We start from the raw sequence: 25,929 nt of genomic DNA, 5'->3' as shown, positions 1-25,929 counted from the left end.
TGCTCACCCACCTGATACACTGATACAGCTGTTGGGTATTTATGAATTCTGCCATACATACCGCCTCCAAGCATTCCTTATTCCTTACAGAGATTGTAATGGCTGTACCTGTCAGTTGAACACTGTTAAAAATACAGCTTTTTTTCTCCAAGTACCAATACTTTCATTCTCTTCTGCATTTTTTCATGTAGGAGGGCAGAGCATGCTTACCATGCTTCTGAGCAACACAGGATTTCCAACACATCAGGAATGCCTGAAGCCTTTTCGACACTGGGTATATGACACCTTTTAGGCTTTTACAGCAGAGACAATTGGAAAAACAAGAGTTTCTACTATTTACTGTTACATGCTTCCGTAGATTACCTATGGACAACTCTCTGTGGACCAAAGGACTATCAACAGCTGTTTGGGAATGACTGCAGTGAAGCAGTCTCAGCCTTTTGTCACCTTTACGCTCCCTGTGCTGTGAGGACAGGATTATGGTACAGGTCTGGGTACAGGGAGAATGCTCTGGCCCTGCTCAACACTGCTAATACTCTAGTTTGTACTGAAACCAGAGCATATGGTAGACATTCTCCAGCTTATTCCACTGGCATATGTATTCTATGGAAATACATAGGAATGGAAGAGCTGCACAGAGCAGCAGAGCTCTGTAATGCCATAGTTTCCCACCTGTCTCAATATGCAATTCCACCAGGGCAGAAGGTCAATGACCCAGCCCCAATTGTCCAGTTTGAACAAAAACAAGCCCCCTTCAATATTCAGCCCCTCACTGCCCAAATGCATTTTGGACATTGTTCTAACAGCCACTGTTCATTACTTGCATTCCTCTCCCCTCTATGCCTCCCAGCATAATAATTCATTTTGCATTTTGATAAGAGGAAAATCATTTTAACATTAACAAAGGCTAAAAATGGCTATAAGTAAGCAGATAAATTTATGACATTATGCATGAGTCCCAAATGAATGGGACATTAAAGAACTCGGCTTTAACAGGGCTCATAACTGAAACACTGATGTCACATTTTGGCTGTAACAGCATGAATGGTCCTGACATAGTAAGTTGTCATTCAGTGACACATGAACCTTGATATTATCTGACCTACTACTTATTCACAGCGAGATACTACATCTTCCTTTCATGGTTATATATCTTAAGAGTCATGGCCACACAGAAGTCACACAAATAGAAGCACTCTGAAGACCGTATTTTCCCTAAGCCACCACGATTCATGTCATTCATCTTCTTTTAGCTCTTGCCAACAGAAACTTGTGACTATTTACAGTGGCAGAGACAAAAAGCTTTCCTGCTGGGCCATCTATTCCCACAGATTTGTAATCTGTCTTCAAACTGCTAAAGCACTTCACACTCACTCTTGTCTTTTCTCTCAGCAGCTACACAAAAAAAAGTTTCAGTATGCCAGTTAGTAACATCTCTCTGAAGACTGGTGTTCTTTCCTAAAATGTTTCCTTTTAAAAAGTGTGACAACAACCATCAGTGGTTGTGTGAATGCAGAGACATCTTGCTATGCCTGAATCATTTGAACTGAGGCATCCGCACAGCATTTTATGATCAAAGAAATGTAATTCTTTGACAGTCCATTTTATGAATGTGAATCACTGAAGGGACAGAAGGAGTAAGTCCAGTCAATTTGAAAGCAGCTTTTTCATATCATACTACTAACCTCTGAGTATGACTCTTAAAAAAGTTACATGTCCATAGCTGCAACTGAAGACTGTGAAACTATAAGCATTAGAAGAGGCCTAACATATCCAAGTGCTACTATCAGTCATTTTTCCATCACTTACACAAAAAATGTTCAAAAGCACCATTCTGTGGTCCTATAGCACACAGGAAATAAGCACCCTCAAATCTTTTTCCTGTGTCTTCAGAAGCATCCTATTCCTGTTTCAGTGATCCCTTCAAGGCCTGTAAGAATCTGTCTGAAGCAAGATCTACTCTAATCCATCTATTGCAGTAACAATCCTAGAATCAAGGTTGTTTAATAAAAATATTTCACTGTTAACTCTTTCAATACACATTTTGACAGTATATCCAAGAGTTGAATAATTGTCCCCATTTATCTCCAGCAGATATGAACTGTAGGAAGCAGACACTGATCTTGGAACACAGTACTATTTTTTCCCCAGAAAATCAAGATACTGGATATTTAGATTTCCTAATCCAAAACAATGTACCATAAAGCATGGCAACTTAATTTTGAAATCTTAGACTAGAATTTATTTTTATGATACAGGTCTCTGGTTACATCCTTTAATGTTCATCAGATCTAATGGAGCTGCTTGTTGCTACAGTCTTGGAAATTAAGATAGTTGAAAAGACACTGTATACTCAATAAGACTATGAATGATGGTTCTTATGAGGTTTATTTAGGATTACATGGGTAATACGAATAGTGCAGAAGTAGTTCGTAATACTGAGTCTGCGGGAAGAGCTATTCAATGCCGTGGAACTACAGCCTGGGAATTCGGGAACTTTTGTCTTTGTTTCCATTTTTGCCACACTCTTTTACACCATTCTCAATTGGTTTTACCTAAATGGACTTCCCTTAATGGGAGGCCTTCTCATTCCAGTTTGTGAGCAAAATCACTTTGATTGAGACAGAATTTATTACTTTGATGTATCAAAACTTGCCCTGGAGAGTTTTGGGGACATTTCTATTTCAGGCTTTGTACATGCTTGGAGCACAGATCATTTCAAGGAAATTAAAAACAGCTTCTACCATTTCTGCAGCACTATCTATCCAGAATACAACTAGTATGCAAGTCAATTCTCTTTTCTGGTGTACAGGTATGTACAAAACCCTCACAAAGAATTTGTTAGATCCATACTCAGGAAGTCTTTCCTTGATAGTTGAAAGACAGCTAATCATTAAAGAAGGAAGATACCTGTCTGTTTTTTTTTCCTCTGAGAATTGTAGAAACCATAAAACCCCCTTAAATTATTGAAATTTTGTTTTTATTAAGAATCCCATAAGTGATTTTCTATCATTATAACGTTATATTTCTTTTTCCTTTCCAGTCTGTGTTTGTTATGTATATCTGGTCATGAAGTAAGAGAAAAAGATTGTATAGACATCAAGACCATTACATGTAACTCTGTGAGTGTTTGAAAAAACAATTTTTTCATTCTGCATGAAAATAATTTTGCAACTTCTTTTTTCTGCATAGACGATGCTTCATACTGAAGCATATTTTATTCTCCAATATTATTAGACACATCCAATCACCAGAATTTAAGAGGACTATAATTAAGCCAATACTAAAATCAGTTTATTTTTTATTTTGGGCAGCATCATTGTTGTGTAATGCAAGGAAACAGACTAATATGACGTGTTTCATAAAAGACCTTTGCGGTACCAACAAATGGAGTGAGCACGGGTATGTACATGTGTGTGTGACCAATAGCGAATATCCAGCTGGACTGGCTGGCAAGAAGGTGAAATGACCTGGAAGCCCGGGGGGTGAGGACAGAGAGTGAAGAGGAGAGAGGGAGAGAAGGAGAGAGAGAGACAGACAGAGGGGGTGTACATTTTATATGTATATACTTCCCAGTACCAGACCATTGTCATGATCAGCCAGAGAGGGTCACAGGATGAGGCTGTTGGTGCAGTTTGTGTTTGTGGGAGTGCTGAGTGTGTCCATCTGTGTTGACCTGTGTGCCCAGACCTGTCCATATGTGTTGTATGTGTTGGTGTGTGTGCCTATTGGGAAGGCACACTCAGCCCCGCTACCCGCTGGACCTGAGGGCAATGAGCCGTGGCAGCCTCATATCTATCTGGCTGCTGGATGCATCCCCACATCCTTAATTTTCTGAAAATAGGATCCTGTGTGTCAAATTTGAAGATATGCATGCTATATATATATAATACTGTGTCGTACAGATAGCATTCAACTCATAACTAAGTATTTAATAAAATAACCTGCCAATAGAATATTTACAATATCTAAAAAAGCATTAATTAGTTTTGCAAGCTTTTACTGAAAAATCTTTTCACTAAAAATAACAAGGGAATTCTTTCACTTGAATTCTTTCAAATTCTTTCACTTTCAACTAGCCTATACTATCTACACACAGATTAAAAAAAACCCCACAACAAACGAACAAACAAAAACCCCCAAAAACCCAACAACAAACCCACAATATTCTTGTTAGTATTTGGTGGGACACAATATGTTTTAAATACATTTATTTTGTTTATAATTATGAAATTCCCCTTTCCCTCCTTCACAATTCATACAGAAAATGTAGAGGCATTTTAAAGAGAGGGACTTTGCTCTTAAACTTAATAATGAAAGTATTTACATTTCAAATAAACTAAAAACTGCAACATTTCTTAGTGATTTTCTTTCATCTGTTTTTGTTTTACATGTACTTACGCTCAAGGCAGTTGGTCCTGGAGGTCCTGCATCTCCCTAGTTAAAACAGGAGAATAAATAAATCAACAGTCTCTTTAGTTATACATTTTTAACCTCTAGGCATTTTAGAGGATATGCACCACTGCAGAAGTAAATTCAGTATAATCATCAAACATGCTCTGATTATGAAAATATATGAGCAAGGCAACATCCTTTTTCAGTAATGGCATAGATGTACACAGTGCACCACAGGTTAAATGGAAAAAAAATGGCAGGTCTCTGCATAAATGAATCACAGCTTTAAAAAAGCAATCCTTCAAAACACATTTGCATATGTTAAATTACAAGCTGCAGCTTACATGCACAGGGTGGCCGCTGAACTCAGTGTGACAGCTCGCACATGTAAAGACATCTGAGTGTGTAAATCATTCACAAAATTGGGTCTCTGAGGTATGAATTGTGTGAGACCTTCAGGTTCGGTCCAAGGGAGCAAATCAGGTCACTCAGACGGCAATTTAGAACATCAAATTTAGGCTTCTGCTCTGAATTATTTTCATAATTTCTTGTGATAAAGAGTACTTGTCTTCCATATTTACGGTTAGTCTGTATTCATATTATTCAAGCCTTAAGCTACACAAATGGTAGCAGTGGGTGTTTATCACACGTAGTTAAGGCAATGTGTTCAATATTGAAGACACTCACATTACTTACAACTTTAAAAATAAAAAAGTACCTTTTCTCCTTTAGGACCAGCCACACCAGGACTACCAGGGTCACCTTTCAGTCCCTAGGCAAAGAAGCAAAACACATATTTGTTGTCATCTGTGGAAAGTGTTGGACAAAATCCTGTAGTGCTGTGAATTAGTTTATATTAACCACCTAAGCCTTAAAATATTACCACATTACAAGTACTCTTATTTCATAATTCTTTTTTTTCATTATTTTGTGAACAGAGGAACACCTATCGAAGAATGCATGTGTCTTCAACACGTAAATAAACATATAAAGTCAAACTATCTACTTGTTTGTGACCGATTATGGCAAGTAGCATGTAGAAATTACAGAATCATAGAATGGTTTGGGTTGGAAGGGACCTTAAAGATCGAATAGTTCCCACCCCAGTTTCATGGGCAGGGACACCTTCCACTAGACCAGGTTGCTCAAAGTCCCATTTAATGTGGCCCTGAACACTTTCAGGGATGGGGCACCCACAACTTTCCTTCATGGTCCTAGTAGGTCTGTATCTTGCATGGTCAACCAAGATAAAATAGAATACTAGAGAAAGTAACAGTGCATTCATGTAAACTCTGCCAAAATTGGGGAAGTGGCAGAGGTAAACAGAGAGCTGTGGATTCTGTGTTTCAAGTAGCAATGCTGAGCTGCAGCACAATAAAGCTCAGAGCTGTTGTGTATCCTCCCGCACTCTGATCTTCACCAGTGTTTGAAAAGGCAATCAGAGAAATGATCGAGCCCTTCATATCACCCTCCTTAGTTCCACCTTCAGCTGGCGGCAGATAATACTGCCTAATCTTACATGTTACATATGCAGCAATTTCACAATCATAGAATCATAGAATGGTTTGGGTTGGAAGGGACCTTCAAAGGTCATCTAGTCCAACTGCCCTGCAATGAGCAGGGACATCTTCAACTAGATCAGGTTACTCAGAGCCCTGTGCAGCCTGGCCTTGAATGTTTCCAGGGATGGGGCATCTGCCAACTCTCTGGGTAACTTGTTCCAGTGTTTCAGTATCCTCATCGTAAAACATTTACTTCTCATATCTACTCTGAACTCACCCTCTGCAATATCTACAATACAGCTCTTTCAGTAACACGCCTCACCAGAAGCACCCCAAAAAAGCCTTTTAGCACCCAGCACATAATCTCTGATGTCTTCTCCTTGCTGCAAAACGCAAGGAAAAGTGAGATGTTTTGGAACATGCCCGGCAAATGTAAGCCGTTCTGCAGTAAGGAATGAACTCAATTTTTATGCTGGACCAACATACCAGGAACTCCTTTTTGTTTAAGCCAACAGATTTGTCTTGTGCCATCCCTCTGATCGCTGCTTTAGAGGCATGTGGTAGGAAAGCATGCATGCTGTAAATCAAAGACAGCTCTACAGGCTCAAGGATTTTGCTCAGAAACTAAATGGTGGTGATATAGGCAATACAGAACCAAATTGTAATGAGATATTCCACACGTAGGTCACCATAGTTTTTATTGTGGAGGCTAAACAGGTCAAGGACAGAAAAGATTCATCTACATCTGACTTGGGGTTTACTAAGTTAAGGTCTTCCCAGCCCCCCTTTTGCCCTTGCAAACTCTCTTCCTCGGTTTGTCATATTGGAAAGACAGAGACAACTGGCATGAAAATGATAAGCAACATCTGTGCCTTGGTGGGTACAGAAACATTAAATCAGTGAGTGTTCTAAATACTGCATATTTGTGCAACTTCACTTCCTGCTAAAATGACATTAATTCACCATCTGGAAGGAACATCATTTAGAACTATACGAGCATTTAAGTACCCACTTTGGATTAAATTTATGGTTGTTGTAAATACCCCTGATTCAGCTTTGATTTGTCCTTTATTAAGCTTGCCAAATATGTAATAGTTAAATCAGAATAGTTTTGCTGTTTGAACTTTAAAAATGTAATAGGCAGATGGATTAAAAAACCAAGCCAAAAACTGCTTTCTTTTAACAATCTGCATATTTATGACATAGTTTTAAGATTATCTCCATTTACTACATTTTACTTTTCACCTCCTTCTGAAAGACTGCATAAAACAAACACAACCACTCCATATTCTAAAAAGCCATTTTAGGGATTTTTCAGGTATGAAAACTGTATGGATCTGTTTCAAAATCAATATTAGCAAATCAGCAGTGGAACAATAGGTTTGAATTTAAGAATTAGCTGTTAGGCTCTATATTTACAGAAGAGAAAAGATAAAAAAATCTGTACCTCACAGAAGGTGACATGTACGTGTGTGTCCCTACTACATAGAAAATACAACTGCAGATGAAAGCTACTGAACCCAAGCTGCGCACTGTCCAGCTATGAACCTAATTTTTCCCTAATTGGCATGTTTAAAGCTTTTGGTAGTGTTCCTGCAGTGCACCTCGGTGAGGTACGCAGTTTGACAGCTCGTGCACAGACGATGACCACAGAGGTTGACCTCACATAAAAAGGACAAGGGGAAACTACATATTTGACGAGAAGCCCTGCAGTGTTTGAAGCAGAATATTTGAGAACCTGGGAAGGTCTTTATATAAAGTATTTATGTTAAAATAATTGAATTAGCTTTCCTTTGCAGTTTATAACCTGAAGAAAGAAAAGTAGAATAAAAAAAAAAGTCGCTTAAAAGGTTATCCCATTAGAAGTATTTCTTGTTCTTTTACACATTATATATCTTTTAAAAATGTTATTATCTTAATAAGTTTCAGATACAGTGGATGCTTGCAAAAACACACCTGGTACTGCATCATGACTATTCTTCCTGACAGCCACTCTTTTAAAGCTGCCAAAAGGTTAAGCTGCTGCTGTCTCTGAAACTACCTAAGAAGTAGGTAACCTACTAAGAAGTAAGAACTCCTATGCTAAGTCCAATCTGCAGCCCCTTGCGGCGCTGTACAGTACCATATCCCATCTCTGGCAGAGACCAGAACAGGATGCTTCAGTGAAACGGATGTGGTTATCTAGACAGATATAATTTGGATGATTTTAGATTATGGTTTGAATCAGAAAAGCTCATTTTCTGCCCTATTTTAGGAAAGCGAGGTCGGTTTTGAAAACAACAAATTAATTTCTATTGACTTACGGAGCCTGTTATCAGATTTCCCTAATATTCAGGAACTGAGTGAAAATTCCAGCAGCTCTCATAACAGAGAGTAAATGAATTATTGAATTCTATCCCAAATTAATTCTAGCTTTTTTTGAAGAATATGACAATACACATCCCTGAGTTCATAAACAGAACTACAGCTTGGTCTTATTGCAGGTCAGAATAAACTCACATTGAGGCTCCTCTATGAATGCTAAAGTATAAAACAAGCAATAAGATACACATGCAGAAGGCCAGCTCAACACTAACAAGATAACAACATGAAAAATGGCAAAAATGAGAAATGTTAAATATATAACAAGACAAGCATTACTGTAACACAATTGCTGACCAACCGAGAAATTACTGGAACAAGTATATCACAAATACCAATAAAGGTGTAAAGTCAGCAAAACTGGGGCCAACAGGGGAAAGATTAAACTAGTGTGAAGGTATTTGCTTGAAAGCAGATGACAATAAATTATTTCCACCAGAAGAAATACCAAAGCTGAAATTACGATATTTTTGACAAATCTTTAACCAGCCAGTCTTTTCTCTGATATTGATTGACTGAGTATTAGCCAGCCTACAAAATCAACTGCATTAAGATAAACAAACCAAACCAACCCCACACAAAAACCTCCAAACAAGAAACCAACCAAGCAACCAAACAAAAACAACAACAAAACCCACCAAAAAAAACCAACCAACCAACACCAAAACAACAAAATACCCACCAGTAACTGTGCTTTAGAACTCTGAAAAGGACCACAGTTTTACAAATTCTTCAAAGAATAGGATTTTATTAATGGTGTCCCAACACTACTGGCATAAAAGGTAACAGTTTTTCTATTTGAATTTTCCTTTTAAACCAGCTACAAGCTCACACAATTCTTGCTGGGCTCTGGAGTTCCACAATGAGGAAAAAATAACTTAGTGATGTGGCAGGTATAACAAGAACCAGAAAACTAAACAGCTTTTCATCTTCTATGGTTTCAGTCATTTGGATAAGATCCGAATAGTTGAAGATTTGCAAGAAAAGAGAACTGAATGACATTTTTCACTAAACCAATTCTTTTGGGTCACCACGATGATCCTCAAACTGGTACTACTCCAATCACTAGCAAAAAGGACAGATTATGAAGAAAACAGAGGATTCATGGCTTGCTCCTGGGAAATCACATCCCATATACCTGTAGCGTCTGATGAATCAACCTATGCAGGAATCCTGGTCCATAGCAGCACCATCTAACAGGCCCATCAAACAACAGCAACAATTTGAATCAAGTACATACCTTCTGTGAATACTCCCATACAGCCTACAAAAGTTATATTAAAATGGAAACCTGTGTTGGTGCTCACACAGGATGGGGAAAGCATCCTGTAATTTAAAGGAGTCTGCTTCTGTAAATCAGATTTTCTTGCAGACTTGTCTGTTGCATTTAACCTTGACACTGTGATGTTCAGCTGGGTTTAAAAGCCACACAAAGGAATTGCAAGGGTTTAATGAGCAGACATTTCTCAGGCTGAGACCAAGTAGCTGGCAACTCTGTGATAAAAGCTCTGCAGCCCAGACAGGGGGATTTGAATGACAGGCCAGGGAGGCTTGAGGAAGACTTTCAGCAGTAGATTGACAACGAGCTGTTCTGGGACCAGATTCTGAAGGCTCAAGAAAGGAAGGTGAGGAGAGGAAGCTTACTGGAAACTCTTGCACAGCCACCAGAATTTCTAAGGATTACACCACCTGGCAGCAGACAACTGGACTGAAGGGTTTCCATGTGGACTGAAGACCAAGGGCACCGAGAGCCAGGGTTCTGTTTGACATCTCCTTGAAGATGAACTACTATGATGAAGAGACAGATATGAACCACACTGCAAACCTCACCAGTAGTGTTAGAAGACAGGGCCCACAGAGTTTTCTCAGCTGCCATCAGTTACTTACTTATCCACAGCTGAGAAATATCTGAGAAGTGCATTAACCTCTCACCCTGAGACAAAATGTTTATCATAAATTTGACATGAATTTGATCAGAGAAGTCTTAAAAAGAGTATCAAAATAACCGAATTGTTAGCTTTGCACAAAATTATCAATAAGAAAACTCTTTTTAGAGTTCAGAAATGTTAGGAAAATTGTTATGTTAAGTGTTCCCTCCAAGGAAAACATGCTTTTTGTGCCCTAATGCTCTAGTTGATGAATTCTGACTTAACATACTCTAGCAGGTTCACTGAGGTCTGAGAAAACTGTATCATAGACTCAAAATTTTCTCAGCGAGAGCAGCAGCCAGTCCTTCTACACCATCACAGAAAAGAGATGGAAAAGGTAAAATGTATCAGCAGCTGACAAGAGCTGCTCTTCCCAATGAAAAAACAGCAGAGATCAGCTGAACCCCAAGCAGGAGACTCCAGCATCTCCTGCAGCAGCCAAATCTCACCCACTGGAAATGCAGGTATTTGTGCAACATGCACTACTCAGCATGCATATGGCAAAGAGTGCTGCAGTAAGACTGGCACAATCTTCTGAGGAGAACAGGTTTTTCACTCTAAAAGACATCTGTTGGAAAAATATCATTCATTATTTGAAATTCCCTGGCCTGCATTAGAGTAATCTGGTTCAATTTCCCATCAGGTTAAAATCTCCCAGAACAACACTTATTATCTAAAGTATTAGAAATACAGTTAACCAACCAACACATTAATCAACAATATGCAACCAAATTATTATAGATCAAATCAACAATTTCTACACCAAGTAATAAAATTCAGAAATACTCCAATAAGTAAGACAACAGAACTACACTTTCTCCATAAAATCTTAATTAAAACAATATCTTCAATCAGCTGTACACCACCAAACTGTATATGTTGGGATAACTTTTCCAATTTAGCAAAGTATTTTCGAAGCTCCAAGCAATATACTATTTTTCAGTTTATGTCTCATGTACTTTTAAATGTTGCTTTTTTTCACACTAATGTCATTCAAAAACTTCAAATTGCTATACTACTAGAATTTTCTGCATCCTGAACAATGTGCACTATCTCCTTATGCTTTTGCTCGTAACAGAATCCTCAAGCTCTAGATATAATTAAATATCATTACCAACTTCATACTTTGAAGAAATAGAATTCTTCCCTTCTTATCCAAATATTTCCTTACGAGAGAGTTCAGCATTAGAGAGACAGGCCAGGAGGGTGTGAAGGTAAAGGACTGTTATTGTCATATGAATACACTGGATCGCTTTACAAAGTTTGTATTTCAGTTTGCCTTTTCCCACAAGCATAAAAATAGAAAGGTCTTGATATATTTTCCATCTTTCCATTGAAAACCTGATATTTTATATCACTCACTAAACTTTAGAAGTCCAGTCTTTGACATCAGGTATGTAAAGAATAACAATATTTTACGTAGGAAAACATTTAAAAAGTCATTTAAGATACCACCTTTTCCCAGCAGGAGAAAAAAAAAAAAGGTGAAGCAGTTGGTTTAATGCTGTGGAGATTATATACTAGATTTTAATTTCAGCTTTTTTTTTTTTCTTTTCATAATAAAGATTCTATTCTTCCTCTAGCTATGCATGACATATGCTGATAAATATGACAAAACTTTCTGTTTTCACTTACTTTTGCTGAAGGATTTATGTCAACAAACCATTAATTGGTAGTACCCCATGGTATTCACTTCCTGACTGTACCACTGATCAAGAAAATGACATGACTCCAACAGGAGTCAGAAAGTTTCAATGATAAATATTTTTTCTCCATTTCTATTCAAATGACAAATGTATGAATATCACATAGATCTTACTCCACAGTTCCATGGACATTTGCATTGCAAATTTGTCCTTATTCCATATGGGATATCAGTGTGACAGAGAGAGAAGAAACTGTATTTATAGGATTTCTTTCACACAGTGTGTCCACAGACCTCCACGTGTTACAGTGACATAAATGACAGCATTATTAATGTCAAGTGGCTGTAAAAGTCTCGAGGGGTAAAACTTAGAGATAGTACTCAAGCAAACTGGCTGTTGATATTACACAAATACCTGCTTGCAGATGTAGTGTGAATACATACCATGGGAGGACAACATTAGTAATATCTTAAGTTATTATAACTACTCCTTAAGAAGATAACTACAAAGGCAACTACATTACTGGCTTTTAAAGTAAGTATTCCTGTTGTTGGATGGATTTTGAATAATGTCCCAGACTGGGACACAGCATTGTAAATCTTGGCTCGGATTCCTAGAGTGATAAACTGGGAGATGCGCAGAACAGTTAAATATATTCACAGCTCCTGCATCCAAACCTGATTCTCAATGAAATTGACTGACCCAATTAGCACAACCAGTGAGGGACGAGGGAATTAAACTTTTTAGGTATCTTTTCTCTTCATCTTGTCTCCAAATCAGGTCTGGCTTCCCCTCTGTCATGTTACTCCATTCTAGCAAGAACATTTGTACTGCTAAGAAAACACAAGGAGTAACAGCTAGCAAACCAGAATTAATTTCCGTGAAACTTACTTTCCAGATTTTGATTAAAATAAATTCAAATGTGTTTCTACCATTTGTGCAAGATAAAATGTGCAGTCATCATTTTCAAGCTCTTCACTTGCAAGCACAGAAAGCCTCACTCCCCCAGGCAGAGAGACAACAGCTGTCAGCAGCCCGTAGTGCTGGCTTTAAGTGTTTTCAGGCTTTCTTTATACAGCACTGCAGATTACAACCATGTAAGCAGATTAACTTGATTATTTCAGAAATATCAGATGTTACATTTCTGTATGTGGAATGAGTTTGACAGACACTGATAGCAACCAAGAGTCAATGATACACAGTCCTTTAAATTTAACCTTAATGACTGGCATCTCCATTCAGTGTGATAACTGAGTCCGAAGCAATTTATGTAAGTGTTGTTAAAAAGGATTTATGTGTGGATTCAAACAATGTAATGTTATATTGCTTTATGCAATTTTACTTTCAAAATGTTTTAATAACAGTCCCCATGATGATAATCTACCATTTCTTGACAAATTACAACAGTTCAGTAAATATTTCAAAATATAAAGGTTTGATATTTTACACTTTCATAGTGCCACTATGTCAAATACGTCCTAGAGTTCACAAGATACTTGGTATACCTTACTCTTCCTAAAAGGTTTATGGAACAAGATCACATGTAGTAAAGGAGATCGTGTAAGACCAACACAGAAATGTCCCCAGAGCTATGGAAAGAAACACTGATGTGTTTTTTCCATGCTGTCAGCATGTATGTATGCATGGCAGAAGTATATGGTTCACCTTTACAGACAGGCAGGCTACAAGAGAATACCTCTTTAATACCTAAAACGTAGTTTCAGCTCAGTACACAGTATATGTTTTCATATGGAGGACATCCACTATTAGAAAAAAAAAAAAAAAAGAAAAAAAAGCCTGATTTATCTAGCATAAGAACCTAAAAGAGCAAAAATATTTTTATGGTTACAGTGTGCATAGAAAGCCAGACGACATTAAAAGTGTCATAATTATGCACTCAGTTTTACTGCATTTTCAGTAGACCCAGCTAGGCTGTCATAGAGTTTTTGTGTGAAATACTGACGGCTTTAACTCTTTTGGAAAAGTTACTTAAAAAAAGCTTTGCTGAATGGTTTTTCCAAATCCTGTATCAGGTTTCCAGTCCTAATGCCAGTCATTGAGCACAGAATTTGGACAGTCAGGTTCATATCCCTTTGTAAGATCCTCTCTGCCTTCAACTGTGATGGTTTGCAATTGGAGAGCCAACCATATCTTCCATTAAAACCTAAACCAAGGCCGACCCCCAGCTAGGTCAAGAGAAAATAGGAGGGGAGGAGTGGGATAAAGAAAACTGTTGGCTTGATTTTTTTTTTTTTAAATCTTGCTGGTTGGCCATTTTAGTATTGCATTGAAAAAAAAAAAATCTGATTTTCTGCTCTCTCATCTTGTTTTAATATATACTAAAAAAACTAAATTTAAAAATAAATTAGGCAAAAGTAAGGTTTGTTACTGGGCATGTCTATAGTGTTAGCTCAGGTTCAAGCTTGAATGTGAACTCAGTGACCAGGATTATCCAGTATTTTTAGACACATATTCATGCTCTACCTCAAATATGGCAGAGAAAATATGGAAGAGAGTAGGCAGTGAAATCTGGCATAGAAAAAAGTGAAATTTTAACTCAAGTCCTCTGTCACATGAGGCCCGAGGCACATCTATGGCTCTCACCCAGGAATGGCTACCAGTCTGTATTTTCTTTTTCAGAAATCAAGGCCCCAGGCCTAGCTTTACCCTGCCTCCAGTAATGCCCTCTTTTCCCATAGATTATCCAACCAGGAATGATTCTCATCTATATTGTGTTGCTTTAACCCTCATGTTTGTTTCAGTTTATCTCATAAGCCCTCAGCAGAAATATCATGAAACCCATCACGCCCTTACCCCCTGCTCTTCTGTCCTACCCGAAGCCCTAAGAACTTGGCTCTCACCTGAGTGCATCTCTTTTTCTTGCCCCATCATCCTGTGGATGTTAACTTTCAAGGCATACACATTTCATACATTCACAACTCTCCTCACATAAATGCTGAATTTCATTGCTTAACCACCCCCCAAAACAGTTTGTAACTTGACTGTTTCATTATCATTCAGTTTACCTCTTTTCCATGAGCGCCTTCTGGTCCTGGTTCTCCTTTATCTCCTTTTTCACCCTAAAAGGATGAATATTTGTTTTATTATATACACCAGACAAATACTAACGCATGACACTTTTTAATAGGAAAAATATTTTAAGATTCTGTTCTGTTCTACATGAAGTGCTACATATACATTGCTGGCTGCACAAGCCAAATTATTTCTTATATTCTAACAGAAAGTCTTTCCAAAATGCCTCTGAAAAATGTCTAGCACTCTGAGAGCTACAGCTCTCTGTTCACAGAGTGAACGTGGTTCACACTGCCACTGAACACCCAAAAACACTCACCACAGAATAATACTCTTGGTTCTCACGGTGCTCTGAGAACATGGTGGTGAAACAGAAATTTACACTGGGGAACTTTTTACCTTTTGAAAATCTTAACACTGACATAAAATTAATTGCTTTCATTCTGAGACTGTTTTTAATAAGCTATCTTGTTTTAAATGTCTGATAACAGAACAGTTCTCAATATTATCATTTGTCTTTGACTCATACTGGTATATGGTTCACTGACTGCATTTGAAAAATGGAAACAATTTTTGTTCTCAAAATTTTCACACAAGTATAAATATGAACAACATTATGAATCAGAAGAAAAAAATAGTGGAAAGAATCCATCAGAATCGACTATACAGGCTAGTTCCTGTGTTTGTTCATAAAACATCGACCACAAACCACAATATTCTTTGTAGGATCCATGAAAGGATCCGGTTCTGTATTATCTCCAGCTACCATGCTATTCTAGTTAACACATATCTCATCAAAGTGAACAAAATACACCTGCTGAAGAAGCATAATTTAGGAGACAATGTCTTCCAGAACCAACAGGTCTAAGCATCTTTATAATTGCGTTACTGTCACTAGAGTGAATTTTATCAAATCATAAAAGTAATGTAATTCTGATAAAAGGACGAGGACTGATTTTACCAGAGTCCAAGCTCTTCATATCAAGCAGAGGAAAGGAACAACCCTGAACTGAATTTCAGTTATCTCCAGGGAACTTCATTTGTCTGAACAGAACCTATTCATTATATCAGCATCATCCTCATAATTCTGTTAGGTAAATGGGATTGAATTTGGATCATTCAGCCAACTCCAGTTGTGACACAGACCTGATTCAGAGCTAGTCCTCCAGTGGCAATGATAACGGGCATTTCATCTAATAATTGGTTTTGCAAAATGAGTTTGTATGAGCTTTCTCAAACAACTAAAGCCTCCTAACAAATTAATAACAGCAAACTGTAAATTTAATAATCCCATGCACAAAATGGCTTCACTAGTTCATTGTTTCCATTTTAATACATCTTGTTGATAACAAATCTAATGCTGCGCATTAGCCTGTTAAGGTTTTTCATCACATATTACCTTTCTTGCTTGTCAAACCAAACCAAAACCCCAACAACAAACAAATTAAAAAACTCCAACTTAAACCAGATCAATCCATGCATTTTTTTTCAAAAGTTTAAATGACAGTTAACAGTTATAGGAATTTAACACTGGTTATTTTGGTATGTTTAATCTATAATGGTGTCTTTGGACTAGATTGAGATAGGAATTTTTGCTGTCAGTTTAAAAAAAACCCAACAGTTGAAGTCCAAAACTTACTAGTCCTCTTTAAATAGCTTACTTAAAACTTTTAGAAGAAACTGCAAAAATGACATTTTACTTTTCATCACTGTGATACAGTGGATAGTTAATACTGCTTTCAGGATCTTTCAATATCAGTTACACTGCTACAGCCTTCCAACAGCTACAAAGGTACAGTCAGTTATCTGACATAATATCTCCTTAACCAAACATGTTTCTAGGAGATTTAAAAAACATTCCAGTTTATAGAGCTGTTTTTATGGAGCTGTTTTTTTTTTTCCTTGTATGATTTATCTGCTTTCATACTTTAAGAAAAATGGTATAAACATGTACAGAAATAGTAACATCATCTAAATTCCTCGATGTATAAGTGGAAACCTAAGGTAAAACTACCTTGCCATAATTTGTTATCCAACACCTACATTTACATAAAAACCTAAACACAGAGCCTAAACCAAAAGACGACCCTCCCCTCACTCTCGCTTATCCTTTGCCTTGCCGCCAGAGGAGCAGCATGGCCTGGAGACCGTGCCTTGTTCTTCTCCAGCAGGCAGACCACAACTTTAAAATGCAGGTGAGCAGTTCTAGACACATACAAGTGTGGCTGGTGCGTGCAGGAAGAAAGAACAACTCCTTTTACGAGATATTCAGATTTAAGATGTTTGTCTATTTCTGAGAGAAAATGACGAAAGGCCCTCCCCGTTAATGAGTCCCGGCCCTCTGTAGAATTCCAAGAGCCATGGGTTTCTGCCAGGTTTACGATTTTACTATGAACGTATTCTGATTTTTTAATGGAGTAAATTATTTGTCCTCACCAAGCCTGTTGCATGGAATGTCCATGTCCTCTGTGAAGCCAGAATTCAAATCAAACAGAGGTCCAATTTTTACAATTTATTCTTACGAGAACTAAGCCAAGTCACGCTCATTTCTGCTTTTATGGAGCGCACTATACTGCATAATTAACAGCTTCAAATCCAGCCAATTTGCAGAACTGCAGAAGCCACTCTGCAGTGTAGAGAAGACTGTTAATAATCAACATTGTGGCTTACCTCATATATTAACAAAAAAGAGAGAAAAATGTGTTAATGTCATTTTATAACTTATGTTCCTGCCTGCTTATACTATATTCAGATGAGACAATTTAAGACTATTTCTTGCACAAACAGGATGGCAAAACTCTGGAAGTACCATGCCTTGTAGATTAGTTAACTTAAACTAACCCAACATAAGACTGAATTATTTGTGTTTCTTTGGATGCACTCTGCTTTCAATTACTCCAATGAAACAAGCTGATGGGGTTGCTCCGGTATAAGCACTGGGAGGGATTCAGTCTGCCGTGCGTAATAGCAGACACACTGAATTCAGTGGTAACATTCTTTAATTAGAGCCAGGGGGTCACGCACAGCCTCTGCACGATGAGAATACCAGCCTTCAACTCACTTGTCCTCTTTAAGGCAGCCTCATTTTCCTCACATACTATTTCCTCCTTATTATAAACGCAAAGTAATGTATTTGGAAATAAAATACATTCATATGTAAAAATTTACCTCAAAAGGTAAAGGTTTGTTTGTTTGTTTTTTGGAGGGTTGGTGGTTTGCACTGTTGCCTTGTTAATGATATTAATCAGGAATCTCTGATATCCTTCATTCTGACCATTTTAAAGCGCCATTGTTAACGATAGCTGAAATACTCTCCAAAGTAAGCAAGCTATACAGTATCAATAACTCGGTGTGGATACCTTATAACTTTTAATCTCTGAAACTCCATGATTTTACCCTACACATCTTTAAGATAGTTATAGCTTTTAAAATTGTTTTTAATACTCTTGTGTTCTACTATAGCTCTGTCTCAGTAGAATGCTCTGTTTGAATATTTTTTTCTTCCATTTCTCTATAGCTTCTTTTAAATTGAACTGAGTTCATAGTAATGCCTATTGATTTTTCCTTAATAAGTTATGAATTTAAAAAATCAGCATCTTCAGTTAAAAAAAACCCCAAACAACCTATGGTTCTTTCTGTTTTTGCTGATAGATGTCTGGAGAGCTAGGATTACAAAGGGCTCCATCCCAATAACATTCTTATTGACTGACCTGTAACCCTTCTGCAGAATATGGAGCAGTATACATCAGGAAAGCAGCAATAGTCATGGTGAAGCACCTCAGGATGGCTGAGACACTACACCATTTTAAAGGATGGAAATCAAGGCAGATAAAAGATTTTATCTCACTTCAGACTGGGAGGAACTATGCAAGGAAATGAAAGAGTGATACAAGAAGGTTATTTCCTAACAGACTGTAATCCTGTATCCTAAGCAGTGTCAGAAAGAGGAGTCATAAAACATTGCGGAAATACACTGCTATTTCTGGTAAACTAAAATCAATAGTGATGACCTGTAAGGATGTTACTGTCTTCCCAAACCCACCTGTTTAGGATACTCAGACACAGCAAGAAAGCAGGTGATCACAAAGCTTCATAAGCACCATCAATTCAGAGAACTCAGCAGATACAATTATCAAGAAACTATGACAAAAACACTTCTGATTCCAAACTACATCATCACCGTCTTGTGAAAGACCCCCAAACAACAGGTGTCAGTGCCTGACCAAGCCAGATAACATGTCACGAGAAAGATCTTTCCTTCCTGATTCACTTACATAAACAGCAATGCTGAAGATGTTCACACAGGCTAACTACTGCTTAGTGTCACACATCACGTTTCTGAGCAAGCTGTAAGCATTTCTAAGCCAGAGAGGCTATATAAATGCAAACTACCATCTCAACTGAGTCCAAATTCTTAGGCACAGGACAATCTGAAGCCAGGCCAGCCTGTGGCTCCAACACTGCACTGATGAATTGCCTCTTCCTCTCAGCAGGAAGAAGGTAGCCATACATTTTTTTTTATTATTTAAATCAATCAGAACAGCAATTAAAAATATCATGTCCAATAAATGTTACAGTGTGGTGCTCTCCAAATGGAGAAATCAAAAGCACAATTAAAGAGTAGAGAATAATCCCTGTGGAACTACTGCAGAAGAGGATCCTGGGATTATCATGGATCACAGAGCGAGCCGTAGTCTGTAACACAAAGCTATTTTTAAAAGGCCAGACTCCATTCTGGGATGAGCCAAATGCAAATTGAACGAATTATTCTGGTTTACCGGCCACTGATGAGAACAGTGAAAAACAGCATCAAGTTGAGGGCATCGTATTTTTAATGGAACTTTGTCAGCTTCTAGGTATCTGCTCTCTTCTCCAAACCAGAATGATAGAAAGTTTGGAAAAAAAAAATAGTAGGAAAGAGTAAACACAGGCCATGCTGGTGAATCTCAAATATGGGAAAGAATGCTGTAAACAGGACAATAAATTTTCCATAGTAATAACGCAAATAATGGGTTTAATTTGTAGTAAAAAGGATTTAGGTTTGGAGGAGAGCAAATTTGGGTTAAAAAACCAGAGAAGTACTGTAACCATCTATCTAAGAAGAGAGAGAAATAGCCTCAGCTGTAGATTTTGCTTGAGAATGCTCTAGACAGACTTGATGATGCTTTGTTGTACGTGTCTCTTCACGGGGGTGAAGCAGATATAACCCTGTACGCTCTTCCAGGATAACAATTCCTCTAGACTGCTCCTTGGTTTTGCTATGATCTCTCTCTCTTGGAAAATGGGAGCTGTGTAATGATTACAGTGTTTGCAGGAGGCACATGTCTTAAGGAGTCAAAAATCTCATTTTAATAAATAGATTCTCCTTTTTTCATGAAGGTGTTGAAAGACAAACATTGATTCAAATGCCAGTAATATAAAGGATAACAAAACGTTGTTTCCACTGTCACCATGCCATCATCACCAGGCGCGGTGACTGAACAATATAGATAAAGAATTATCCAGAGATAAAGAACAGCAAAATAAAAATCAAACCAAATAACACAGAGGAAACAGAAGCAGACAGATGAACATATTCTGAAGAGTTAGCAACCTCTTTAGAATGAAGGACTGTATCCACATTCAATCAAGTCATGTGGTTTAGGTATACTTTTACATTCTTCACTGAACACTAAACTCTCACATTACAACATCCACAAACACAGACTTCTAAAATAGTCTGTGAAATCCATGGATCACACTGGCAGCCCAGAAAGCATCATCTGTTATTGCCTTATTGAAATAATTTCTTATATAGCCTACAGAACTATGATATACTTGAGAATTAAGACTTCAGAAAACTCAAATTCTATTCTTTCACATCTAGAAAATACCACAGCAAGGCTACCCGCAACACCTTACTTGAAAACACAAGTGAACAATTGTTTGGACTCCTTATAGACCTCTGAATCGCACCTTGGTCCTTATCTACAATGTAACGTTATCTCATGGAAATCTAAAAGACTACCCAACATTCACTGATACCATCCAGAGCTAGTAGTTAAGATCATCAGTGAAATACTAAAAGGAATTAAATAATACTTCGATAAGTGGAAAAAATAATCTATGTAGAATAGTACAAAACATACATTTTCATTTAAGAGACTTATTAGGGTAAAAGAAACATAAAGACACAACTTCATCCTTTTGGGTGATAGACATTAGCCAGCACAAGAAGAAAAAATACCAAAATTTTGGATAGCTCTTGCTTGCTACACTTTATACAAGACTAACCACAGTCTAGCATTTAGCTTTGTTATTCAATAATAAATGCCCCAAATGAATGTAATCAGGCTTAAGATGCTCACAGTGGCACTGCCTTTTGCCTCATGAAATTTAGATATTGTAGTTTGCAAACTTTGCTCTGTATGCAATCCTGACAGGGCCCATCCTGCCATCATCGTTTCATACTTTTTTTTTTTCCACTTCAGAACTGTCACTATCAAGGATTAAAAACCAAACAAAATCAACTTCCAAAACACTTTTTGGTAATTACTTTTTGGTAATTATTTGATCCTATATTCCTAGACTGAAACTGAAAGAAAAAATCTCAATGCAAGTTCAAGTTTTATTCATAAAAATAAGAAAAAGAACACAACCTGAAGCATGAGATATCTGAAAACAGAGTATTGTTCTCCTAGATAATATGTGTTCTTAACATCCACTCAAATACATTAATATGCGTACAATCAGTCAGGTAAAACGTGTTTATAAGGAAAAGTCACTAAGCTTTCTTGTGGTAATCTTAATTTGCAAATATTAGTTGGTATTTATGTGGAGAGGCTTTAGTGAATGTAAATAGCTTTTTAAAATAACTCAGAGCTTTCCCAAAAAATCAATATGCTTATTTCAACAATTTGCATCTACAGAAAGAAATCATAGAATATATTTTAAAGACCCTAAGACACTCACCATGAATGGTAATGGATATCCTATTCTTTACTCACTCCATCTGGCTGAGTTCTACAGTACATTTTATACATGAAATATCACTTCAGTTCAAAAGTTGGTGTATCACATGTCATTTACTGTGCTATACTTTTCCTCAGAATTCAAAAGTGAAAGACCTTCCAAACTATAAAGACTCACTAATTCAGTCAGACAACTTATACATGCAACTTTCCATGAAGAGGTTATACAAGGCACACTCATGGTCCAGTTTTCCTCTCCTTCTATAATGTCTCTGGCTAATCTCATCTGTAAATATAAAAATCAATAATAACTTATATGAGCCACCATTTACACTTCTACTCCAGACTTGCATCCTGTCCAAGCAAACATCTTAACTTTCCTGTACCTTCTTGGTGATATCTAACCATTTGAATTAGTTTTAAATGTTCCCTTCAACATTCTTTTCCTTGGGGAAGCTTCCTCTTTTGTCACTGAAAAACACGGATTCTGTTGGTCACAAAGGACTGGAATAATCTTGAAGTGAGGCTCTCAGATACAAGTCACATCCAGACCACAGACCTAACTTTTTTCAGCTCTCTACAGAGCTACCACTTTCATCTGGACTTGTTTACCCTATTTTCACAAATGCTCCCCCATCTTGCTCTCACCCACCCATTAGCAATATCATTGGTAAAACTCTGTTCATAATTTATCTTCTCCTTTTCTGGTTTTCATGCACAAGTACTTAAATAGTGGGAAACTTAAGTACTAAACTCAGTGCACAAGTCAGCATTGCAAGGCTTACACAGTCATACAATTTATCTCCATTTGATAACACCTCCTTTTGGCCCAGTTCTTTGGTGTGATGAGCAAAAATCCACATAATAGGTGAAGCAACACAAAGTAACCATAATACATGTTTTGACTTACATAAATATTTGAGCTTTTACAGAATTTCTCCCTTGCATCACTTATGAACAAAACTAGTAGCTGAATTTGGCTCTAAGTTTCCAGTGTCAAACTCCACAGTAGATTTGAATTTAAGTATCTTGTGTACCTATCAATAGATTAAAACCTTACTGGAAAACAAGTTGCCTCATTTAATGAGCACATTATTTTTCCTTTCCTTAAGTAAATACTACAAATGGATTTGACTTTCAGCTAGAGTTGTTTAAAATTCTATCTGCCTTTTAGTGGGGAGGTTTCTGTTTATGCTGCCTTAGTGTTAGTGTTGAATAAAGGTTCTTCCATAGGAGGAATAAACTAGTTTCTTTTCAGGGCTGGGCTCCTAAGACAGCCTAAAGCCGATCTGTTCTTGTCAGCAGTTGACAAATAGTATTGCTTTCACAGAACATAGTATTTTTTTAGATGCCCATACTTTCATGGTTTTTGCAGGCTATTGCTGCTTTTATTTAGACTCTAAAGATAGTCTGCAGATGGTTACTGCAGCATCAAGTGTTTGCAGGAAAGACATAGCAGTCCATCAACTTGCACAAAGGCTGCACCTTTGGCTTTATTTCTGTCACATGACAACTGGAACAACGTCATTTTCTGAAGCTGTGAGTATTGACCATGTTCATCAGGGCCACATAGACAGCAGTGTCATTTATCTTTATTTTCTTAGACCACCGTAAGTAGCTTAATATGGTCCTAGAAATGCATACCTCAGACCAGGAAATTGGGTGTGCTGGTTTTGGCTGGGATAGAGTTAATTTTCTTCATAGTAGCTAGTATGGGACTATATTTTGGATTTGTGCTGGAAACAGTGTAGATAAAAGAGGGATGTTTTAGTTACTGCTGAGCAGTGCTTACATCAGCGTCAAGGCCTTTTGTGCTCCTCACACCACCCAACAGTGAGTAGCCTGGGGGGCACCAAAAGTTGGGGGAGGCACAGCCGGCACAGCTGACCCCAACTGACCGAAGAGGTATCCCATACCATTTGAGTCATGGTCAGTATATAAAGCTGGAGGAAGAGGAAGGAAGGGGGAGATGTTCAGAATCATGGCGTTTGTCCTCCCAAGTAACCATTATGTGTGATGGAGTACCTTTCCTGGAGATGGCTGAACACCTGCCTGCCAAACCACAGCACTATACGAGCTACTAGGAAAAATACTAACTCTATCCCAGCTGAAATCAGAACATTGGGGTTTCAATAAATATCTGATGGACTCGGCTACAATCCACAGATGTGATGTGTTCAGTCTGCTGATGGATACTTATCTGAGGAGGTGGCTTGATCTGTATTTAAAATAAGCATACATAGCTCAGACTTCATTAAGGCCAATTCAAAACACAGCTAGAAAAGTATGAAATGGCTGTCTTTTGCATAAAATTTAGTAATAATAGATTTATTGGAGGAAGTTTTCTCTCTTTTACAGAAGATCAAAATCCACAGCTCCCACTTCCCTGCCAACTGTCCATACAACCAGCCCATAGGGTACTGTGCATGAAAACAATTGTCATATTTCTGTTCTAGCTAGACCACTGTACAGTGAAGCGTAAAAAAATCAATGGGTCTAGAATAAACAGGTGAGAGAATGTTATGCAACCTACTGAATGGAAGGAAGCATCCTGAGAAAGGGCATCCTGGGAAATTTGAGCTGGATCTACTGGCTGGATATTGACAGCAAAAGCAAGTTCAAGTTAACATCAGCCTTCAGTAAGTACACAAAACTCATAAAAGGGTAAAGAGCAAAACTTCTTTCTTTATCTCTGCACAATATACATTGGCCTCACCACACAAGGAGGATCAATGATATGCTCCCTGTAGACATCTAAGAAAACTCTGAACTGTTGTAAATTAGTTGCCGTTCTAAGGTAGTTTCTTTGGTTTCTTACACTAAAATTTAAGAATATGCAAAGATGGCCAATGAGCGTTCTGTCCAAAGTAGCAGCATAGAGCTGCTGACTGGGTTAACTACATTGGGCACATACTTCTGTATAATTTCACAGAATCACAGAATCGACTGGGTTGGAAGAGACCTCAGAGATCATCGAGTCCAACCCTTGGTCCAACTCTAGTCCATTTACTAGATCATGGCACTAAGTGCCATGTCCAATCTCAGTTTAAAAACCTCTAGGGACGGCGAGTCCACTACCTCCCTGGGCAGGCCATTCCAATGCCTGATCACTCTCTCTGTAAAGAATTTCTTTCTAATATCCAGCCTAAATTTCCCCTGGTAGAGTTTAAGCCCATGCCCCCTTGTCCTATTGCTAACTGCCTGGGAGAAGAGACCAATCCCCACCTGGCTATAACTTCCCTTCAGGTAGTTATAGAGAGTGATGAGGTCACCTCTAAGCCTCCTCTTCTCCAGACTAAACAACCCCAGCTCCCTCAGCCTCTCCTCATAGGTCTTATGTTCAAGTCCCTTCACCAGTCGTGTTGCTCTTCTCTGGACCCGCTCCAGCACTTCAATGTCTTTCCTGAACTGAGGGGCCCAGAACTGAACACAATACTCCAGGTGTGGCCTCACCAATGCAGAGTACAGGGGAAGGATCACTTCCCTTGTCCTGCTGACCACGCTGTTTTTGATACAGGACAGGATACCGTTGGCATTCTTGGCCACCTGGGCACACTGTTGGCTCATGTTGAGCTTCCTGTCAATTAGCACCCCCAGGTCCCTTTCTGTCTGACTGCTCTCCAGCCACTCTGCGCCCAGCCTGTAGCGCTGCAGGGGGTTGTTGTGACCAAAGTGCAGCACCCGGCATTTGGCCTTATTGAACTTCATCCCATTGGAATCAGTCCATTTTTCCAGTCTATCCAGATCCCTCTGCAGAGCCCTCCTGCCTTCCAGCAGGTCGACACTCCCTCCCAGCTTGGTGTCATCAGCAAATTTGCTGATGATGGTCTCAATCCCCTCATCTAAATCATCAATAAAGATGTTAAACAGGACTGGACCCAACACTGACCCCTGGGGAACACCACTAGTGACTGGAATTTACTATTCTTTTGTGCACATCTTTGTAACTGCCTTAATACCCTTGTCTCAGATGCTTGCTACACGAGGTCTTCTTCAAATTAAGTATTTTGCAGGTATGTTTACATTACCAAACTATGTGGCACAACAGAAGAGGATCTGTGGAGTAAACAATGCAGAGTACTAGATGATCATACTATGTGTATGTTGTTGGAGC

The 25,929-nt window shown here is 38.1% G+C and overlaps 1 protein-coding gene across 8 annotated transcripts in view; it reads right to left on the bottom strand.

Annotated features, from left to right (window-relative positions):
- The window catches only part of COL19A1 (collagen type XIX alpha 1 chain), a 192,300-nt gene that overhangs the window by 87,906 nt on the left and 78,465 nt on the right, over window positions 1-25,929 (bottom strand). For all 8 annotated transcript variants that reach the window (XM_065056225.1, XM_065056229.1, XM_065056230.1 and 5 more), the window contains 3 exons: window positions 14,859-14,912; window positions 5,114-5,167; window positions 4,402-4,437 (listed from right to left, as the gene is read on the bottom strand). In XM_065056225.1, the coding sequence (XP_064912297.1) occupies window positions 4,402-4,437; window positions 5,114-5,167; window positions 14,859-14,912 (144 nt within the window). The remainder of the gene's footprint in view (window positions 1-4,401; window positions 4,438-5,113; window positions 5,168-14,858; window positions 14,913-25,929) is intronic.

Source organism: Columba livia, chromosome 3 (genome assembly GCF_036013475.1).
Source record: "Columba livia isolate bColLiv1 breed racing homer chromosome 3, bColLiv1.pat.W.v2, whole genome shotgun sequence".
NCBI classification, from domain to species: Eukaryota; Metazoa; Chordata; class Aves; order Columbiformes; family Columbidae; genus Columba; species Columba livia.
This window is presented reverse-complemented; position numbering and strand designations above follow the sequence as displayed.